Consider the following 21683-nt stretch of genomic DNA (forward strand, 5'->3'; position numbering starts at 1 on the left):
GCTTATGGACCATGGTCCACTAGTCTGACGACCCCCATCTGCACATTTTCTGGGTCGCTATTTACCCACATTTCTTGTTAATTATTTTATGTTACTTCGATTGGAGACCATTCTGTGAAGCAGGGGATGGTTTCCACATCAAAAGCACAAAGATCCATGAAACTACCAAGCAAATCAAGAGCAATGATTCGGACTGTAAATTATGACAATGGCTCAGGACCACAAGTTACAGTGAATGGACATTCGGTGCCAACCAGATGAGAATGAGGTTCTCTTGTGAGTCTAGTTCCTCTTAAGGTTTCTTCCTCATGCCATCTCAGGAAGTTTTTCCTCGCTACAGTCTCCGCTGGTGCACTCATTAGGGACAAACTTAAAATCATAAGGAACAAACCGATACATCCGGCACCATCAGGTTGTTTATGGTTCGTGTACTGATAATGATTAACTTAATAGCTCAGATAACGTTGAGTCTTTGTACGATCTGTTGCTTGAGTGTGTGGATGCCCCGAACGACTGGATTTCTTCTACACATCAGGAACACCCGGGTCGTATTTCAGAAGGCGCTGCCTCGGAATTGCCTCCGAACCGTTCACAGCTTTCAGCATCCCGAGCTCGAGACGGAATGTTGCCGATTGGCATCTGATTTATGTGACATTTTCGTTTTCTTTAGGGATATTTGAGTGCGATGAAAGGAGATGGAGAGGGAGTCAAACGAAAGGCAAGACTGATGCACTCCTGAGATAAAGACTGAGAAAAGGAAGGGAAACGGGCCGATGCGCAGACACAAATGCAGTCGATAAAAAAGATGAAGTTTCTTGATGTATCAGGTTTCGCAGTCTTACCTCTGAGAACACACACACACACACAGGGGCTGGTTTTCTGTCCTGCCTGGCATGATATGGCTTGCTTTGAAGGTAGCTATGCAGCTCTGTAAACAAAATATCACGCAGCCGTCGGGCAGTCGGGGCTAATTGCTTCCTGCTCCGTCACAGCTTTTAGCTAATACGTCTTTCACACTTGCACTGACTTGTGGCTACAGTGCAATTGAGATGTGTTTATATGGGGGTGTGTGTGTGTAAATAACTTGTTCCTTTTTTTTCCACCCGGACACAGGCCAGTTAAATCTGAGTAATGCCTGAGAGTGAAAGGCTTTTATCCTAGACATGCTCCTTCATGAGGAGAATTCACGTCGATAGCGATGCCGGTGTCGGTCGATGGCGAAAACGATGCGTTTTATGAGGCCCTTAACTGATAAATACTAAGACGGTTAACAACAAATGTCCCTGTGTGTTGTTTTTCTTTTTATCCATTAACAGAATTCGCAACTAAATTCTTCACCTTCAGGCAAATTTGTAATTTTTTTGGTCAGGTTTTTCCGCCCACCTCCGAAAAAACAAGCTGGTATTGCTGGTAATTGATGAAATGAAATTGCCCTCAGGTGTGAAAGTGTGTGCGTGGGTTTGTGTGGGTGGGTATGGTTGTTTGTTTGTGTGTGTGAAATTCTTTCTCTGAATATCCCAGCATTCCTAGAAAGAACTGGTGAGTCAGAGCACAGGGTCAGCCATGATACAGCACCCCTGGAGTGGCAGTTTGGGAATACCAGGGCTTGAACCCCCCAACTTTCTGATCAGGAACCCAGAGCCTTCACCACTAAGCTACCATGCATTCGTTTTTATTCAGGATTCGTGTGTAAATTTGTTTCCACATTGTTTGGAATGTTCTTGAAGACGAGCAGATAATATTTATGGATATATGTTCTAGACCAGACGCATTAAGGTTTTTCTTATATGCAGTATTTTTGGAATTCTATAGTCAAAAATGGGTGGGGTTTGTCTCATCTGGGCGTGGCTAAGCTCTATATTTGTTCTATAGGTAACGCGTATAATTGCTTGTTGTTTCTTTCGTATTTCTTGGCTAATCGATTTACGCGACCTCGGGCGAAATCGAAATGATTTGGATTTTCCGATGTCACAGAATCCTTGCTGATATTTGGATAACGCTCGCGAGCCAAGCCGTTAACGTGTAACCCAATAAGAGCGTAACCGAATCTCTTTTAAACCTCTCCGAAGTGGCTGAGTCCATCTGCTTCCATTTAGAGTGTCATTACTGGATCTAATGAGGAAACATTCGAACACACACACACACACACACACACACACACACACTTCGCTCTCTTTCTTTTATCTCAAAGCCCCACCTGACAGTATCTGATGGATAAAATAAGAACAAATGACCTCTGTGTGTTGTAAAACAAACAAAAAAAAAGAAAGAGAAGAAGTGAGTGAGGAAAGAGAAGAAATTGATGTAAAGGATTAGAGGGGAGTCTGGTCGAATAAGATGGTAGTCTGGTCTTCATTGATGGGGAGCGCCTGAGCAGCGTAGAAAAGAGATGGGAAGATAAAGAGAGTGAGACAGAAAGAACGAGAGAGAGATAGAAGACGAGATGTTTGAAGGGAAAGAGAGAGAGAGAGAGAGAGAGCAAAGAAAAGACTGAGAGGGTTTTGTATACCACAAAGAGGATCTCTGTCCACGCTGGTGTCTGGTGTCCTTTCACTGGAGAGAGAGACTTTGTGTGTGTGTGTGTTGATATGGTGTATGTTTTGCACTGGGGAAAAAAGAACAGGGAGTGGTCACATCACAATAACCAAACGATACCAAAATATTACATTTCTAACGGACAAAAAAAAAATCGTTCATCCAATTAAATCGCTTATGCTAATTTAGCATAGGCGAAAGGAGTCTCTAGTTCAAATTTCACCTTATTTAATTCATCTTAGGGTTTTTCAACCCGGTCTTCAGAGTATCTTCTAAAACCTTCCACCTCAATCACTGTGTGGTCCCTTCATACCCCCCGTTCCGTCTCTCCCAAGATACCCATCCACCCCTCCCCCATACCCGGAATATCAAATGATCCTCAAAATGGGCGTCCATCTGTCGCTGCAGAACATCTGAACATCCTGTGGCTCGAAGGCCCATTACAGCGCGAGACTGCGTTAGCGTGCATTAGCCTCGACTCCAGAGCGAGAGTGTGTTTATTATGGCTTCCGATCGAATCACGTCTAATCTCATCCGCTGCCCCATCTTTCACTTGCCTCCGACTTTCCATTGCAGACCAAATAAAAGCCGCCATGGCAGTGTAATGACATTTTAGCCCTGCTTGGTTTTTCCTTCAGATTGCCCGGGGTTTTGATTTCGCATGCAGTAAAAATAACAACAAATTCAATAAAGGATTTATCGTGACAAGCTGGGATCTATTCGGATGTTAGCTTTGTACCTAGTATTACAGAAACATGCTAGTCATGCTGTTTGGCACGTAGTCTAATACCAGAATCTGTGGTGCATTTGATTAGTTTTTGTGTATTCTAGGTTAGAGGTAAGGAGTTACTCTGTCAACTGTCAATCACAGTGAGACTAACCAATCAAGGGCATTTGTGAGCTTGTGTATGTAAAATAGTCTGTATAGACAGTTTTTGTTCATATGTGTTGTTTCTCACCCATCAGATCCAAACATTCTGAATGCTTCAAGCACGCCACTTTTTGATCTGGAGCCGTCAGAGTCACCGATCGACTTTACCAACTTTCCTTTAGAAGTGCTACCAGAATCGACGGAGAGCATGCCAACCTCTGACCCCGAAACCAAGAAACTGGGTCTGGGCCTGGGCGATAACCTCATTCCCCTGTACGCCTCAATTGTACCTGCTGTGCTGCTCGGCCTTGTCGCCTTTATCGTTATCAAAAGGTGAGTGGAAACACCCCCACTTCTCCCCCACACCCAGGCACATTTTACCCTTGCAAAGCCCCAATACCTGGTCCCACTTTCTCTCACATTTTACTTCCATTTTTTCCTCCTGTCCCCTAAACATATTCACATTTTATCTCCTATCTCCATAAACCCAGTCTCATTTTATCTCCTCTCTCTTTGATCTCCTCAAAACCCCTTTAAATTTACCTCCTCTCCCCTAAACCCAGTCTAATTCTTCCTCATCTCCCCTAAACCCAGTCTCATTTTACCTCTTCTACCCTAAACTCAGCCACATTTTACCTCCTCTTCCCTAAACCCAGTCTCATTTGACCTCTTCTCCCTCAAACCCATTCACATTTTACCTCCTCTCCTTCAAACCCATTCATATTTGACCTCCTCTCCCCTAATCTCAGTCTCATTTTTCCTCCTCTCCCCTAAACCCAGCCACATTTTACCTCCTCTCCTCTAAACCCAGTCTCATTTTACCTCCTCTCCCCCAAACCCAGTCTTATTTTACATCCTCTCCATTAAACCCAGTCTCGTTTTACCTCCTCTCCTCTAAACCCAGTCTCATTTTACATCCTCTCCCCTAAACCCAGTCTCATTCTACCTCCTCTTCTCTAAACCCAGTCTTATTTTACATCCTCTCCCCTAATCCCAGTCTCATTCTACCTCCTCTCCTCTAAACCCAGTCTCATTCTACCTACTCTCCTCTAAACCCAGTCTCATTTTACATCCTCTCCCCTAAACCCAGCCACATTTTACCTCCTCTTCTCTAAACGGCAACAACTAAAAACGTTTTTCACAGTCACAGTCCTCACAGACTTTTCACAGTCCTCATTGTGACGTGAAATGTTTTCAAATATCTCCACTTTGGAGAGCGTTTTCAAAAAGCTACATTTCTGTTGACTAACGCAGTCTCAGTGTGGACAGAAGGCCACAATGGAGAGAAACAAATGTGTTTTCAAACGAAAACGTATTAATTTGAACATAGGCCCTGTCATATTTTACCCCCTCTTCTCCCCTAAACACAGTCTTATTTCACCTCCACCCCGACACCAAATGTAAAAACACTCAATGTATAGGAAATAGGATGTGCGTACAGTTTTGAGCGTATCTGTGTTGGATTTCGAATCGAGGACACATGAAATATTTAAACAGACGGCCTGAGGCCTTTCAAAAGAGCAGAAAATCTGGTGTCTAATACATTAGTATGCATTGATCCTCTAAGGCAGGCCAAAGGATGTAAAGTGGCTTTTAGAAAAAATCCTGTTTTTTTGTACTGAATAATTTCTGAACATCACTCAAGTTTGTATTCTTAAGACTTATTCAATTCACGGCAGAATATTTTTATTTCACAGTACACTGCTGGAAAGAAATGGACAGTTATATTATTATGTCTGGTTTCTATTTACTTCTGACAGATTTTGACCTACTCAGCCCCCATTTTTTAAATAAATACGGCATGGGGAATGCAAAAGATAGTAGGACTAGTGGTCCAAATGTGAGGTGGATTTAAGTGAACTGATTTGATTTATTTAAAGATGGAAAAACAGGATGTTTCTGAAAACACCTTCTGCAGCTTTTCAGCCCTCGAAAAGTCAAAAATTCAGGAGATGGAAAGTTTCAAAATTGGTCATATTCCGATTATTTTATATCATGAATTCATTTGCATGTTTGAACACAGTTTCAATAATTTTAACAACAGAGGTGAAGGTTAAGTGTTGGTGGAGGCGGTATTTTGGTGGTGTATTTCTGTTGGTAGAGGGTATAGTGTGGATTAGTGGATTAGTGGTGTGTGGTGGAGGTTTAGTGTTGATGGAGGTGTTGTGTGGTGAAGGTTTAGTGTGGTGAAGGTTTAGTGTTGATGGAGGTGTTTCGTGTTGATGGAGTTGTTGTGTGGTGAAGGTTTAGTGTAGTGGAGGGTTAGTGTTGAGGAGGTGTTGTGTGGTGGAGGTGTGTTGATGGAGGTGTTGTGTGGTGAAGGTTTAGTGTTGATGAAGGTGTTGTGTGGTGAAGGTGGTTTGTGGTGAAGGTTTAGTGTTGATGGAGGTGTTGTGTGGTGGAGGTGTGTTGATGGAGGTGTTGTGTGGTGAAGGTAGTATGGTTATGTAGGTGATGTGTGCAATCAAATGGACAAGTCAAAAAGTTTAACTAAATGTATGTGAGTAAACAAGTGAACATTTAAGGAGGTAAATAAGTAATACATCACTAATTAATACGCAAAGTCATTCTATAAATATTTAAGTAAATAAACAACTAAAGAAGTAAGTCAAATATGTAAATGATTAAACAGCAACAAGAAACAAATAAATATAAACATAAAAATAAATTCTTTTTTGATGTTCTTCCAATGTTCTTCACCATGAGAGCTGTGGATTCAGGGATTGACATTTAATAACGTCTGACTTTGCGTTCGTTACGCTGTGTGTTTCAGGTGGAAGAGCTGCAAACACAACAAACAGGATGGAAATCGGTCAGGGACGGAGAACCCGAGCCAGACGCCATCGCCTGAGGGAGAGAAACTGCACAGTGACAGTGGCATCTCTGTAGACAGCCAAAGCTTACAGGAGGGACAAGGCCTGCCACACACAGGTACACACACCAACAAGAACAAGAACACCACCACACACATACACAAACTTCTCCCAGTATGCTTAATTACAGCATCATCGATCAGGGCTTTGAGAAAATCTCTTCACACTACTCTTCGTTATGGAATGAGACTAAGAGCAAGAACATGGACTGGGTCCACTGGGCTCTCCAAGGGTTCTTTTAAGATTCATTTAATAATTGAGTTGCAAGGACACTGTGGAATTTATTAATTTATATGGGGAATTGGTTTAAACGGGTCTATAGAAAGCTACAAAACAGTACAAAATGTTTTTCAATATGGGACTCGGGGACAGCGTTGCTAGGCATCTGGGAACTGTAGATGGCGGTCGTGTTATGGATACCTTAGCAAAGACGCTTGTAGAAAAATCTCCAGGAGAGTTGAAATGCCAGTTAATCTTTTATACTTAGACCCCAGATGATTAAAACAGTCAAGCTTGTGTGAAATGTCTAAAAGCGAACTGTGAAATGTCTTTCTCAGTGGTGAAGATCGACGGAGGCCTGAGTTTGCCCCTGCACGCTTGTGAAGAGCTTGAGAAGCTCTTAGATGACGAGGGACCGCTGGAAAAAGACTGGTCCAGCCTGGCCGGATTGCTCGGTACGAAGAAGACCGCATCGCTTCTTTCGGCAAGGAGGAGCGGCCGGTCCGAGCGTTGCTGAGCGACTGGGCGAGTCACGATTCGGCCAGCGTTGACACACTGTGCGCCGCACTCAAAAAAATCAACCGGGAAGATCTGGCTCAGAACATCATGCCTAAGTCTACGGCTACCTCTGTCGTCTGAGGAAACACGCTCCCCTGCTCACCAAGCCACACCCCCTACTACCACATGCTTTAGTACCGCAACACACGGTCCACCCGTGCTCATTTCCAACCTTAACGCCGTTACGATACCCAGACCGACTAGCGTTGCCGAAGCTTCCGCGTTCACACAGCGATTTCAATTCTTTCCCACTCAACACCGATTGATAATTAATAGCAAAAAAATGGGCGGAGGAAATGAAAACAGTTTTCCCACTGCAAAATACTTCAGAGGACCTAGATTTTTGCATGTTCTTTATAACTATCATGATGAATTCGGTTTCATTAAACAGCACGGCGTCCAGCATCATCATTCAGCGGCAACGCTTAAGCGCATGCTAACGTCGCACTTTTAAATTTCCTGGAAATTATGATTTGATCGATGCCATTGGGGGATACGCCGTTACCCCCAATGGTGCTCCAGTGCTCAGAGTTTAGCAAGGCTGTGTGAACGCAGCATGACAAAGCTTCAGGACACAAATCCGTCCTGGTCTGTACTGCTAATGCGATTCTAATCTTTAGCTCTGGCGCACTAATCAAAAATTCAATTAATCCGTTGTTTCCGTCTTCACTTACAGCCAAAATAAAACGTTGAGGAGTACGCGAGCGAATAACTAAGCCATATTTCCCTAAGGTAGAGTGAGCGAGAAAGAGGGAGAGAGACTGCTACCACTGAAACCCGCGCAATGAACCTGAAAGGAGAAAGTGAAGCGTCAGATAAAGAGATTTATTGATGCTGTGTTGAAAGAAAAAGAGAAAATATGATTTATGCTAAGAATGTGTGTTATTGCTAACAGACTTTTACTTTTTTTTGTATTGTATAGTTATATTTTTCCTCATGATTTATGGGTTAGCACGGCGATAGCTTGTTGTCGTTGTCATGACAAGCTTCGGTTGTCGTTTGTTGACCCTTTTTGTCACCAGAACTATCTGTTGCTTCAGTAACCGTTTTTATCGTAGGAACCATGTTGCTGTTGCCACACGATACCTTTTTGCTAACTCTCTTTGTCGCCATAGCAAACCCTGCTGTCATGATACCTTTGTTGTCAACAACAGTTGTCAACTGTCTTTGTTGCCATAGCAACCCGGATGTCACGATAACATAACATTGTTGTTCACTGTTGCGATTGTTACACTTTGTTGCTATGGTAATTTGTTTAGATTGTTCTTCACTCTTTTTTCATAAAAACTGTTTGTTGCCTTGTTAACTGATTTTCATCTGGATAACTTTTAACATTTTTATCGCCATGGTACCATTTTTCTTTGTTACTAAAGTTGTTCCAATCATTTTTTATTTGTTGCCACAGTAACTGTTGCCACGGTAACTTTTGCGTTAACCTTACGTTTCCAATCGATTCCTTTGTGCCTTGGTATGTCTTCACTATTTCTTTTTACTGCTTTTTTTTAACGCTAACTTCCTTACTTGCCATGGTAACGCTTTGTGACAATGGGAGCTTTAGCTCTTTCCACCAAAGTTGGAACATTTGTTATTTTTTGCCAAAACATTCGTTAATTACTGACAAGCAGATATTTAATTTAATTATCCCTTTTTTTTTTTTTTTGATTTTGTGGCTTTTTATTTTTTATTTTGGGAAAAAAAAAAATCTGGTAGTTTGAAGTGAAGCATGAGAACCCAACGGACTGATGAGAAAGATTTGACGTCCTGGTGATCGTGTTGAAACGCAGGGAGACTCGGTGTACCGCTGTTGTTTTTGTGGAACAGGAAGGTAAGCTGATCTCAGTCCTTACCTGGCCAGGGTCATCACCATGACAAAAGAGCTCGGTCAAACCATCATGACCCAGATTAGCCATCACCCCCACACACAAACACACACAGAGGAGGCAACCCGGTACCCCATTGAACAGTTCAGGATAACTAAAACCACATGATTAAAATGAAGGCTGTAATAAGTGCGAGAAACAGGACACCGCAGAAGCTGCACACAGTGAGCACTGCTTTTACACGAGCTACAAACAGCACAACACGCAGAACATCACTGCCTTGTCGTTCCTCAGGCGTTCAGACCTGATCTGAAATTGAAATGTCCATTAGCCGAGACAGTTGAGGTGTGTGAAGTGAAGTTTGTTGATGTGGTTTCGAACACAAGGCCGTAGCAGGATATTGCGAAGCCGTTCCACATTTAGTCCCCATTTGCTGTTTTCATAACCTTCTAGAAAGACGTTTCACTAGGTTTTGGAGTGTGGAGATTTGTGTGAGGTCAGGTTCTGATGTAGGTGAGAAGATAGCAGGGGATCTTCCACTATAACCTATGTAAAAGCTCATAGTTCATAGAGCTTCCAAAGACGTCCTATAATTTTGTGGAAGAACCAGCTGGAAAAGTTTAATGTTTAATGTTTAAAAAGTCCACCTTGAACAGACGTTCTCAGGCCTGAGGATTACTTGAACAATCACATTGTATGTGAAAGCACCTTGAAACATTGAATAGGTTTGGTTTATTAGCAACATTAGTCCCTTAGACCACCATAAACCACCACAACCATCTACATTTGGAGCATGTTTCCTTCCAGCCTTTGCAGTTTCTCTGACTCTAATGACTCTGGACAGGTTGATGAGTCTGTGTGTTACTAATAAGCGAACTGGAAAAAAAAAAAAAGATACAGATATCCAGAGGCAGAACATTATCTTGAGGTTTTACCCCGGTGACACTTTTAAACCTTTTAAAACGTCACACCCGTCGTCCACTGGAAAGCTTTGAGGCATCTGCGAACGAGGATTTATTGAGTTAACATGAAGTTGAAAAGACGTTTGGGTTCGAGCGGGGCTTTTGATGACGGATTGAAGATGACAGGAGGCCGGTGTTCAGGGTCGAGGTCGTACGGTTCTCTTTTGATTCTGACAGTGTGGAACGACCAGCCGTAAATCCTCAGGAGACAGTCGGGGCAGAAGCGATGAACTGGTCTGGCCTTGTGCTTTTTATTTGATTCGAATTATCTTTCGAAATCATCGGCATGCTAAAAATTCGCTTGGTTCTTATCAAAATGCACGAGAAGTCTAACGTAGCTGACAGGAAAGAGTCATAAGCCTCGTTTCCCAATCCTTCAATAGTCATGAAGGAATCGTGTAGGATTCGTCAGCCATTTTTGTTTGTGAACCAAAGCAATCTTTAGGCTGAAATGCTCTGAGATACCAAGTTAATCCAAGGAATCCAACTGGGATGCTAAATATAAATCAGATAAAAATACTCATGAGGTACCAAAAACAATTAGCATGGAATACTTTGAGATGCTAAAAATAAGCTAGCAAGGAATACCCTGAAATACTAATAATAAAACCAAGCAAAAATACCAGACAGGACCAAACTCCAAGATACTACTAATAAAAAAATACGGAATACTCTACGTTAAAAAAATAAAAAATAAATAATTGACATGAATCAAACAAATTAAAAAGGAATACCCTGAGATACTTACATTTATACAGAGCATTTATCTCATTCATAAAACTGTGCACCTATGAAATTTATGGAACTGTTTAAGGGCCTTGCTTAGGGGCCCAGGAATGGCAACTTAGTGGGGCTGGAATTTGAACTCATGACGTTTCAAAGAGCCGGAAAGTAAATAAACAGGAAAAAATGTATTTACAGTGCATTATGGAAATGGCCATTCCTTCGCTCAGGCTTTACTTCTATAAAAAAAGATGTCTACATGGAAAAAATGTATTTGAATTTTCCAGAACCCAGGGTAGTGGAAAAGTGGGTGTGGTCAGTGTTGAGTTCGATGTCATCGATTTACCCATATCAACAGAGCTAATAGCTAATGTATTTCTGTCGCACATAGTATATGCATTTATCCAGCAATTTATCTGCCTTTCTGATCGGTAACCTGAGTAACTAGCATGCTAGCTCCTGGCAATAAAAAACGCTAACATGCACATTCCATCACATAGCTAACAACTCGCAGGATTCGCCTTTATGAATCCAAGATGGCCGACCTTCCACAGGGGGTAGCGTTCCAGTTCTGAGCTACACAGTAAATTTGATGTTTGAGGATAACAGGACGTCCTACTGTGTCCTAAACCACATCAGCAAGCCGACTTTTCTTGCGTGGTAGCCTTGTAAAAATATGTAGTGATATTTCGCAAATCCAGGGACCGCACACACGGCAAAGACTTTACGATATTTTTTGGACTAATAATGTTGTAAATGATGCCAACACACTGTATAAACCTCTCACTTGTAATGAAGGTGTTCCCTTTTCTTTCTTCGAGGGAGTTTTCTCATTTCCTATTCAGAAGTGTAAGTAGGCTTTGATTTTATTATTTTTTTAACTGTTAATAATGATTTTTTTTTATTTGTACAATAGTTATTATTTTCTATTTTTACAAGAATAAGGTGAAGCACTTATAAAACTATATTGAGTCTCACAAGTGCCTGAAAGAAGCATCAGGTTTGTTTATATTTTATGTTGCAAAAAAATTTGTTGTTTTGTCCATTTTTTTTCACTTTGACATTCACGATTTCAACGAATAACCGCCTCGATTTCTCAAACAACAGAAACCACTGATTCAAGGAGCTTACATCGACCACATCAAAACAAAAAAATCACGGTTTTATTTACGCGCTATGAACTTTGTAATGTTAACAAAACTAACCGGCTATTTCAGTACAACGCAGCAGTAGTCTGACACACCCCAGCTAACTCTTTACTAATATTAACAAATATGTCCTGGTTTGCTAGCTAGGGATTATCGGACGCTAAGAATTATATCACAACCTATGAAGACTTCGAACAGATGCTACCTAATGCAAAATGGTCATGTCAAACGAATCGTTTTGATTGGTTAAAATTGTATTAAGAGCCCTGCCTCTTGTTGATTGAAAGAGTTCTATCATTCTGCAAAAACTGCAATTAATCCTCGATTCTTTTCCGTCATCTTGTTTTTGGCGATCATTCACCATGTAGTTGTCTATGTTTGTCATTTACTGAGGGGAAAAAAATGGACACGCTGCTTTCCGACAAAAGCTTGTCTGTGGATGTCATGTGCAGGTCCTGGTATCACAGACTTGAGTCAAAAAAAAAAAAAAGATCATGTACTTATTTGAGTTGCATGATGGAGATGAAGGAGCCAAAGAAGGAGACGCCAGTTGGCTTGTGGGTAATTTATCCAGAAGGGGGCGGAAATATTGTACAAAACTCTTGTACTCTTGTAGTGTTTCCTTGTATTTACTTCCATGTATCATATAAATGTGAATTTGCTAGAATTCTGGAATAGGACAGAATGAAAAAACATGAGTAAATGAGATATGAAATAAACAAATTTGAGTTGCAACAACATATTTCATGTGTCATAATTACTTTTTTCTGTTTATGTCCTAACATATCAAACTTTAACTGTGTATTGAGTACCTGTATAATGTGCAGCTTAGTGTAGCACATGCGAACAAAGCTACAAGAAATAAGGTAAACAGCAATAAAGAAATAATAAATAGCTCATAATGGCATACAAATCTATAACTTGTCACTTAAAAATGCAGTTATTAGTCATTAATTCACATATCTACTTTTCTCTGTTCCATTTAATCCATCCCTGAGGAGAAATTTTATCCCCATAGTGCAGTTACTACAGGTTTTAAGTTAGTACCTCCTTCATACTACAGGGTGTGCTATAAAAAATGTTGTGACCAAAAAATAATGTTGTTATGAATGTGCCAAACGTACAAAATATTTTATATAAAAAAAAAACTCAAGGGTGTTTTCACTGTCAAAATTCAAACAAATTTGACCTGAACAGGCTGTAAGGGTTAATTCTTACAGGAAGTCATGTTCTTGAGGCAAACAAAGGCAAACAAACATAAATGTAAAACATGGTGGTGGGTGCATCGTTATATATCGCTATCCATTGCGGTTATAGATGTTGGTTTGAACTTGTGCAGTTTTAAAAAGACATTTTCTCTCTTAAATTTCTTCAAAGTGACTGCCAAATCGAATTTTGTTGTGGCATTTTGTAAAGATTTAAACTTTAAAATTAAACTAGGATTTAAATGCAATTAAAAAAAGGTGCAGCTCGCTTTCTCTTTTTAAAAGTTTTGGGAAGTGGAGAAAAAAAAGCCTGGAAAAAGTAGGTGTTATTAAAATTAAACAGTTGGAGAAACAGTTTTGGACTAATTAGGTTAATTGGCAAGAGGTCTGTAAGATGATTGGGTATAAATAGTATATCCTGTTTATTACAAATAATCCATAAATGCAGGTTAAAGCTCTATCATGCAAAGAAGAAGCCATCCTGTATGTGAACCTCATCCAGAAATGCTATCGACTTCTCTAGACTGAAGCTCATTTAAAATGTTTCGAGAAAAGTGGAAAACTGTTCTTTTGGTTAGACATATCAAAATATAAAATTCATTTTGGGAACCGCAGCACATGTTTTTACGCTGGATGCCCTTCCCATCGCAACCTCCCCAATTTATTCAGGCTTGGGACTAGCACTGAAAGTGGCTGGGGTTGGTTCCCTAACCGGGGATCAAACCTGGGCTGCATCCTAACCACTAGACATGTGCCAAATCAAACATGCGGAGGATCCGCTGTGGCGACCCCTAATGGGTGAAGCCGAAAGAAAGTTTTATTTTGGGAACCATAGAGGCTGCATTATCTAAAGAGAATAGGGACCATCATCAATGTTTACTTCAAAAGTCTGTGTCACTGATGCTATGGGGGTGCTTTAGTATGTGTGGAGTAGCCAGCTTGCACATGTCGAAAGGCTTCATCACTTTTGAAAGGTATTTACAGGTGTTGTTTATTTACAAATGTTTCCATCTAGATGAAGTCTTTTACAGGAAAGCCCTTGCGTATTTCAGCAAAATAATGCTAACGCATACTCCATGTATTACAACAGTATGGTTTCATAGTAGAAAAGTGCTAAACTGGCCTGCTTGCAGTCCAGACCTTCCACCAATTGGAAACATTGAACAACAACAAAGACAACCCAGGACTGTTAGACAGCTACTCACAAATGGGGAAAAAATCCTCTCAAAAAACTCCAGCTACTGGTCTCCTCAGTTCCCAAATGTAAACAGACAGAACAGGGAATGCTACACAATGGTAAGCTAATAGTAAACTTTTTTTTAATGTATTTACCTTAATTATTCCTTACAATTTCCTTTGTTTGAACATTTGATATGCTTTCAGTGTTTTGTTTGGAAATAAAACGTTTCTAATATAGCAACAGACGCTACACAATTATTCATTCTCCTTTTCCTGCTCCTGTAATCTGGAGGTCAGCAGAGCTCCAGCTCAAGCTAAATAACATGGCATGTCAGCAAGTTAGTGGTTATCTAGCATGCTGTTAAGCCATAATCAATTCCCTGACAGGTGTGAATGAGGCGTTTCACTAGACACTGTGTTTGTTCGTGGTAGGTCGAGGCTTGTGAAGGCTGAGGAATGTTAATCAGACCCTGGGGACTTGTTAATGAGGTAAGAGTTGCAGTGAGAGATAAGAGAGAGGTCGAGTGGACAGGTGTGAGTGGTTCCAGTTTCAGATAACACATAAAACAGAGAGAGAAAATTGTTTCTGTTGTTTTAGACATGTGTGAGTCTCGAATATTGCATTCCAACTTGCTTCCTCAGGAGTTGTTTTGCTGTAAGGAATAAACCCTGTCCATAATCCTGGTTCAGTCTTAGCACACGGAAAGTGGGTTTTAATATTTGGTTTATTATAGCAGTCCACATGATGATTTTTTCAACCTGTTTAGCAAAAAGAGTAACTTATGCACAAAGCTTTTACATTTCATTCATACATTCAATTATAATAAATGTTAAAAATACAGTGAGGAAAATAAGTATTTGAACACCCTGCTATTTTGCAAGTTCTCCCACTTAGAAATCATGGAGGGGTCTGAAATTGTCATCGTAGGTGCATGTCCACTGTGAGAGACATAATCTAAAAAAAAAAAAAAAATCCAGAAATCACAATATATGATTTTTAAACTATTTATTTGTATGATACAGCTGCAAATAAGTATTTGAACACCTGTCTATCAGCTAGAATTCTGACCCTCAAAGACCTGTTAGTCTGCCTTTAAAATGTCCACCTCCACTACATTTATTATCCTAAATTATATGCACCCGTTTGAGGTTGTTAGCTGCATAAAGACACCTGTCCACCCCATACAATCAGTAAGAATACAACTACTAACATGGCCAAGACTAAAGAGCTTTCCAAAGACACTAGAGACAAAATTGTACACCTCCACAAGGCTGGAAAGGGCTACGGGAAATTGCGAAGCAGCTTGGTAAAAAAAGGTCCACTGTTGGAGCAATCATTAGAAAATGGAAGAAGCTAAACATGACTGTCAATCTCCCTCGGACTGGGGCTCCATGCAAGATCTCACCTTGCGGGGTCTCAATGATCCTAAGGAAGGTGAGAAATCAGCCCAGAACTTCACGGGAGGAGCTGGTCAATGACCCGAAAAGAGCTGGGACCACCGTTTCCAAGGTTACTGTTGGTAATACACTAAGACGTCATGGTTTGAAATCATGAATGGCACGGAAGGTTCCCCTGCTTAAACCAGCACATGTCCAGGCACGTCTTAAGTTTGCCAATGACCATTTGGATGATCCAGAGGAGTCATGGGAGAAAGTCATGTGGTCAGATAAGACCAAAATAGAACTTTTGGGTCATAATTCCACTAAACGTGTTTGGAGGAAGAAGAATGATGAGTACCATCCCAAGAACACCATCCCTACTGTGAAGCATGGGGTGGTAGCATCATGCTTTGGGGGTGTTTTTCTGCACATGGGACAGGGCGACTGCACTGTATTAAGGAGAGGATGACCAGGGCCATGTATTGCGAGATTTTGAGGAACAACCTCCGTCCCTCAGTTAGAGCATTGAAGATGGGTTGAGGCTGGGTCTTCCAACATGACAATGACCTGAAGCACACAGCCAGGATAACCAAGGAGTGGCTCTGTAAGAAGCATATCAAGGTTCTGGCATGGCCTAGCCAGTCTCCAGACCTAAACCCAATAGAGAATCTTTGGAGGGAGCTCAAACTCCGTGTTTCTCAACGACAGGCCAGAAACCTGACTGATCTAGAGAAGATCTGTGTGGAGGAGTGGGCCAAAATCCCTCCTGCAGTGTGTGCAAACCTGGTGAAAAACTACAGGAAACGTTTGACCTCTGTAATTGCAAACAAAGGCTACTGTACCAAATATTAACATTGACTTTCTCAGGTGTTCAAATACTTATTTGCAGCTGTATCATACAAATAAATAGTTAAAAAATCATACATTTTGATTTCTGGATTTTTTTTTTTGGAATATGTCTCTCACAGTGGACATGCACCTACGATGACAATTTCTAAGTCCACTAAGTTCAACTGATTTCTAAGTTTGAGAACTTGCAAAATAGCAGGGTGTTCAAATACTTATTTTCCTCACTGTATATGTTTAAAGTCAAACTATTACCTACTAAAAAGACTTCTGTTGATGCTACTGAAGCCAATTTAGCTTTCTACGTTATGTAACAGTGTTAGCTTATGGAATTACGGTGGTTTCAAAAGCATTTGAATGTAACTTTGCAAGAAAAACGTACAGTGAGGAAAAAAAACCACTCTGAAACTAAAAGCAATGAACTTCAAGGAAAAAAAAATTAACACTTTGAATACATATCATTCTTTTCTTTTTGCTTTTTGCTACACAAACCTGTTTATGGTTTGTGTTTAGGTTTAACAACGTCTTACTCAAAAAACACTTCCAGAAATCACTGTCTGTGAAAACAATTAAATATGGAACAGACATTTAACCAGTTGAAAACATTTGGCACATCATGAAATGAAAAATACAACAAAGAAGACCCAGGATTGTTAGACAGCAAGAATCTTGTGTAAGTCACAAAATAGGACAAAATTCCTCTACCAAAACTCCAGTATCAGGTCTCCTCAGTCCCCAAATGTAAATAGACAAAAACAGAGGATGCTTCACTGTAGTAAACATGATGACTGTGATTTTATGATGGAGACTGATGGTCAAACTTTGGAGATCTAGATGCTATGCTTACAAGGTTTCTATTTTAAAGTACAAATTACTTCTTGACTTCCTTCCTTATCCTTTTAGTTTATAATTATTATTATTTGAGAAAACTGTTTGACTGTTTCATTGACGTAATCCTAACCTATTAGTTCACTGATTTCAGCATCAAAGCTCTTCATTCTCCTTCTAAATTCAACAAACATGAAGAACTTATTCACAAGTTAGTTTCATCATTACATTACATTACACACTAACTATAGTTATGAACCGTAATTGGTAATAAGTTTTTTTTGCGTTCCTGCATGGGAATAAGTGTTAAACGAAGTGTTGTAATGGAGTGTATTTACGAATCCTCGGTTGGGTTTGAACACCAGGTTGACCTCTAATTCTCACAGCTATGCAGCAGTCTCTCAGGGACCCTCAGTGTTAAAAAGGTGTTGACACCGAGGACCTCTGAGATTCTGTAACCCAAGGTCGAGTTCCCAGCATACTCACAGTGGGACAGAGAGCGCTAGAGAAAGACAGTAATCTCAGACTGTACGTCTGGTACTTTTTTGATATCAATAAATGTAGCTATATAAACACGTAGTTCTTTATTTACATGTTTACACTAAAAGCAATAAAGCAAATCCAAATTTTAGGCCAATTAGGGACAATTTCACATGTTTTTCCACTTTGCACATTATATGTAAATTGACATCATTACTACTTGCAATATTATAATTTGCAAGTGGAACAAAAAAGGAACAGGAAGCAGAAAACATATAAGCATTTACATTATATGCAAGGGTCCTTGAGGGGATGAAAAGGGACTAAGGGCCTTGCTCGAGGGCCCAAGAGTGACAGCTTAGTGATACCCCAACCCCAACCTTCCAATCATTACCTCAGACATTTAAAAAATATATACATTTGTGTGCCAGACCCCAAGACGTTGCAACAAACTCATGTTTTTCAGAGCTTCTTTATTTGCACATCAATCATTAAACTCCTTTTTACACAGTCCTCAAGATCGATACGGCGAAACACAACGAACATAATGTCATAATTACCGCTGAGTGCATTTAATTCACCGCTTATTTTCTTTCAATGCAATGTTTCCATCAGCAGCTCTGAAGATCACAACCTCCCAGGACACGCCATGCTTTAATAAACACTGCGTTTCGCGGGTGGGATGTGGCATGACGTGTTTTTCTGTTCGTTCTAAAACGTTTCTCAGAGAAAATCTCCCGAACTGAGGAACAGCCGTGGGAAAGTGCTGACAGCCGAATAAATTGAACACAAATAACATTTTATGAACCTTTTAGAAAAAAAAAATAAAATAAAAGATTTAATGAGTTTGGACAGTGGTGCGCACTCATTTCAGATTTATTGATACACAAGGCCTGAGATCTAGCACTTCTACCACTAGCATTTCTAACACCGTCGTGGCTGAATGAATCCACACAAATTTCCACAAACACACTCCAGAATTGAGTGGAATCATCTTCCCAGAAGAGTGAAATCAGTATAACGGCAACTCTGGACTAAATGTAAAATGGGATGGTCAAAAAGCATACCATCTTATGGTCAAGTCAAGTCAAGTTAAGTTCATTTCTATAGCGCTTTTCACAACAGACATTGTCTCAAAGCAGCTTTACAGAAATCAACAGTCAAGGTGAACGGTGTGCATTTATCCCTGATGAGCAGCCGTGGCGAATGTGGCAAGGAAAAACTTCCTTAGATGAAATGAGGAAGAAACCTTGAGAGGAACCAGACTCAAAAGGGGAACCCATCCTCATTTGGGTGACATCAAGAGTTTGATCATAAATCTTTCAACAATACAGAACACTGGAGAGTGAGAACTAACATGAGTACTGGAGTATAAGATTATAAGTAATGTTCTTTCTACAGTCTTATACAGTCTATGAGCTAGGAGCTACTGAGCTGAACATTTGTGATCATCACAGATCCAGCATCAGCTTCTCCATGCCAGAGCCTTTAAACACTCCAGCAGGTCCAATGTCAAAACCACACATGTAGTGGGATCCAATTGGCACTGGTACGTCCCTAGATGGGATGTTTGCGAGTTCGGCATCTACTTCTTATGGTCAGGTGTCCACTTGCATAATCTTCCCAGGAAAAAACATGCTTACATTATAACACCATGTAAACATTTAAGCTTGACAGTGGCGGGTGATCAGGGTCAGTAAATCCTTCTTTACTGGACTAAACACTATTAGAAGCACTGACCTACATTTGCAACCTAAATTCTAATATTTGTTCCATGAAATTGTATTAATTTATTCCCAACAGTTTATTCTCTTCATTTCGTAGAGTTTCTATTGGCTGCACTGCTTTCAGTATGTGTATGTAGATGTTAGATTTTTGTCCAATCAGATTTTAGCCTCTATGTGCTGCCATGTCAATCTAATCTGCCCAGAGCCTTCAAAGTCAGTACTGCTGGCCTTTTTAGCACAGTCTCCTTAAGAAATAGCTCTGTTTCTTTAACCAATCATATTTCATATTCTCCTCACAGGGCAGCTCGCTGGACCAGCATTTTTCCGTCCTCTGATTGGTTGGTCAGAGGGAAACTGTTTGTTCGACTGGCAAAACACGTGTGTAGCTCTGCACACATTAATACATCTGAGTTAGACTTTTTTACGCCTACGGAGGAAGAGAGATTGATTTGGAAGCAGACATTTTTAAAAATCCATTTTGAAGAAAAGCTAGACATGGTGAGGAAGTCTGCCAACCTCGAAGCTAGCTAGCCTGTCTCAGCCCTGGAAAGGGTTTGTTCTTCACTTCCAGACCAGTGAATACGAGCGGTACCACTGGATTACAGCCTCTGGGGGGCGCTGCACATTATGAGTCTGCATCTCTGGTGAGTAGGTTGTGTTTTATTTACATTTTAATGTTTTTGTCATGTTATTACACAAATATTGATTCTGAACTGCTCCAGATGTTGTAGGTGCACAGTTGTGGTTGTAGTGTAGAGGAATGGAGTCTTAACTGGGTTTCTTGCTTTAGTAAAATTGGTTTTCACCTCCATATGTAAAATCTCTATCTCTCTCTCTCTCTCTCTCTCTCTCTCTCTCTCTCTCTCTCTCTCTGTAATGTCACGTGTTATACTGTGTTTTTGAATTGTATTGATGGTTTCTATAATCGCAACGTGATAGTGGTGGTATTAAGAGGTGGATTAAGTCGGGTACGTCCCCACTGAAGGCCCAGGTACCAAATGCACAGCCCATCACTGTATATCTGATAAAAAAAAATAAAAAAAAACAGCTTCCTAATTTCAGACAGACTTTGTTGTTTTGCAACACAGTTCGCTTGTATATTCAGTCACACCAGACGGAAACGCTTTCCAGAAGGTTTCACAGGAAATCTAGTTAAGAAGTTGTTTCTTGCACATGCAGTTCAATTTAGGTCATTGTGAATATATTTGTTTGCATTTCTACTTCACTTCAGTACTTACGTCTGATTTTATATATGAGAGATTGTGTACTTTTCATTTACGCAAACTTTGACTTGAATTATTTGTACTTCAGACCTTTTTTTTTTTTTTACTTCACTCACAAAACTTGCCTTTTTTCAAAAGTACAAGTGTAACCTACTGGATCTGGTGATAGTGTGAGAGTGTGTGTGTGTGTGTGTGTGTGTGTGTGTGTGAAGTAAAAAGTCATTCATTGTGTGTGTGTGATTATACCTTCTTATAAAAGTCTGTGACTGAATGAAAAACCCAACTGCATCTAATTATTCACATACAGTTTTCAGATCACTACTTTTCGTACTTAAATCCATTAAAACGCGAGAGTTTTTTTTATATTTAAGCAAAGGATTAGTATTTTTACTGATATACTGATATGCAGGAAGTACAGTTTCACGTTTTTTTCTCATGGCTTGAGCGTTGACTGGAATACAGCGTCTCGACCCCTAAAGCGCCCTCACAAAGGGAACATTAACTTTAAGCAAAAACACATACAAAAATGGATCTAACTATGAAATATGCACATCAAGTATGCATATATTTATAAGGTTGTTTATTCCCATACATTAAAAAATATATATTTTCAAATAGAAAAAAAATAAATTGAATGAAATTTATTTTGAAATATAGAAAAAATGGCTAAAAAATATATTTGCTATTTGCTATATTTACATAAATGTATTTTCTATAAATCTTTTTTTGCCCTGTTTTTTGTATATTTCGAAAATATATTTTAAAATCATTTAAAAATTTATTTTTGCCCACCATATATTTTAATCCAAGAAAATACATTTACATGAAAGATTTCAAGAAAATCTTTATTTTTTTCAAGAAACTTGGCAGGCGCCCTTATACAGAGCGAATTTACAACTGAGCAGGGGAGGGTTAAGGGCCTTGCTCAAGGGCCCAGCAGTGGCAGCTTGGTGGTGGTGGTGGTGGGATTTAAACTTGTGAAATTCTGATCCAAAGTCAAATACCACTGAGCTACCAGAATTTAACAAAATAAGAAAAAAGAAGCTAACAAAATATTTAACAAATATATATAATTTTTTACCGTATGGGTTCCAACTTTCAGTCTT

The 21683-nt window shown here is 39.9% G+C and overlaps 1 protein-coding gene across 1 annotated transcript in view; it reads left to right on the forward strand.

Moving 5' to 3' along the window:
- The window catches only part of ngfrb (nerve growth factor receptor b), a 35063-nt gene extending 22612 nt beyond the window's left edge, over positions 1 to 12451 (forward strand). The window contains 4 exon segments of the mRNA XM_046854554.1: positions 3502 to 3739; positions 6180 to 6337; positions 6837 to 6950; positions 6953 to 12451. Coding sequence (XP_046710510.1) covers positions 3502 to 3739; positions 6180 to 6337; positions 6837 to 6950; positions 6953 to 7137 — 695 coding nt within the window. The 3' untranslated portion in view covers positions 7138 to 12451.
- The last annotated feature ends 9232 nt before the right edge of the window (positions 12452 to 21683 follow it).

This window comes from Silurus meridionalis, chromosome 7 (genome assembly GCF_014805685.1).
Source record: "Silurus meridionalis isolate SWU-2019-XX chromosome 7, ASM1480568v1, whole genome shotgun sequence".
In the NCBI taxonomy this organism is placed as follows: domain Eukaryota; kingdom Metazoa; phylum Chordata; class Actinopteri; order Siluriformes; family Siluridae; genus Silurus; species Silurus meridionalis.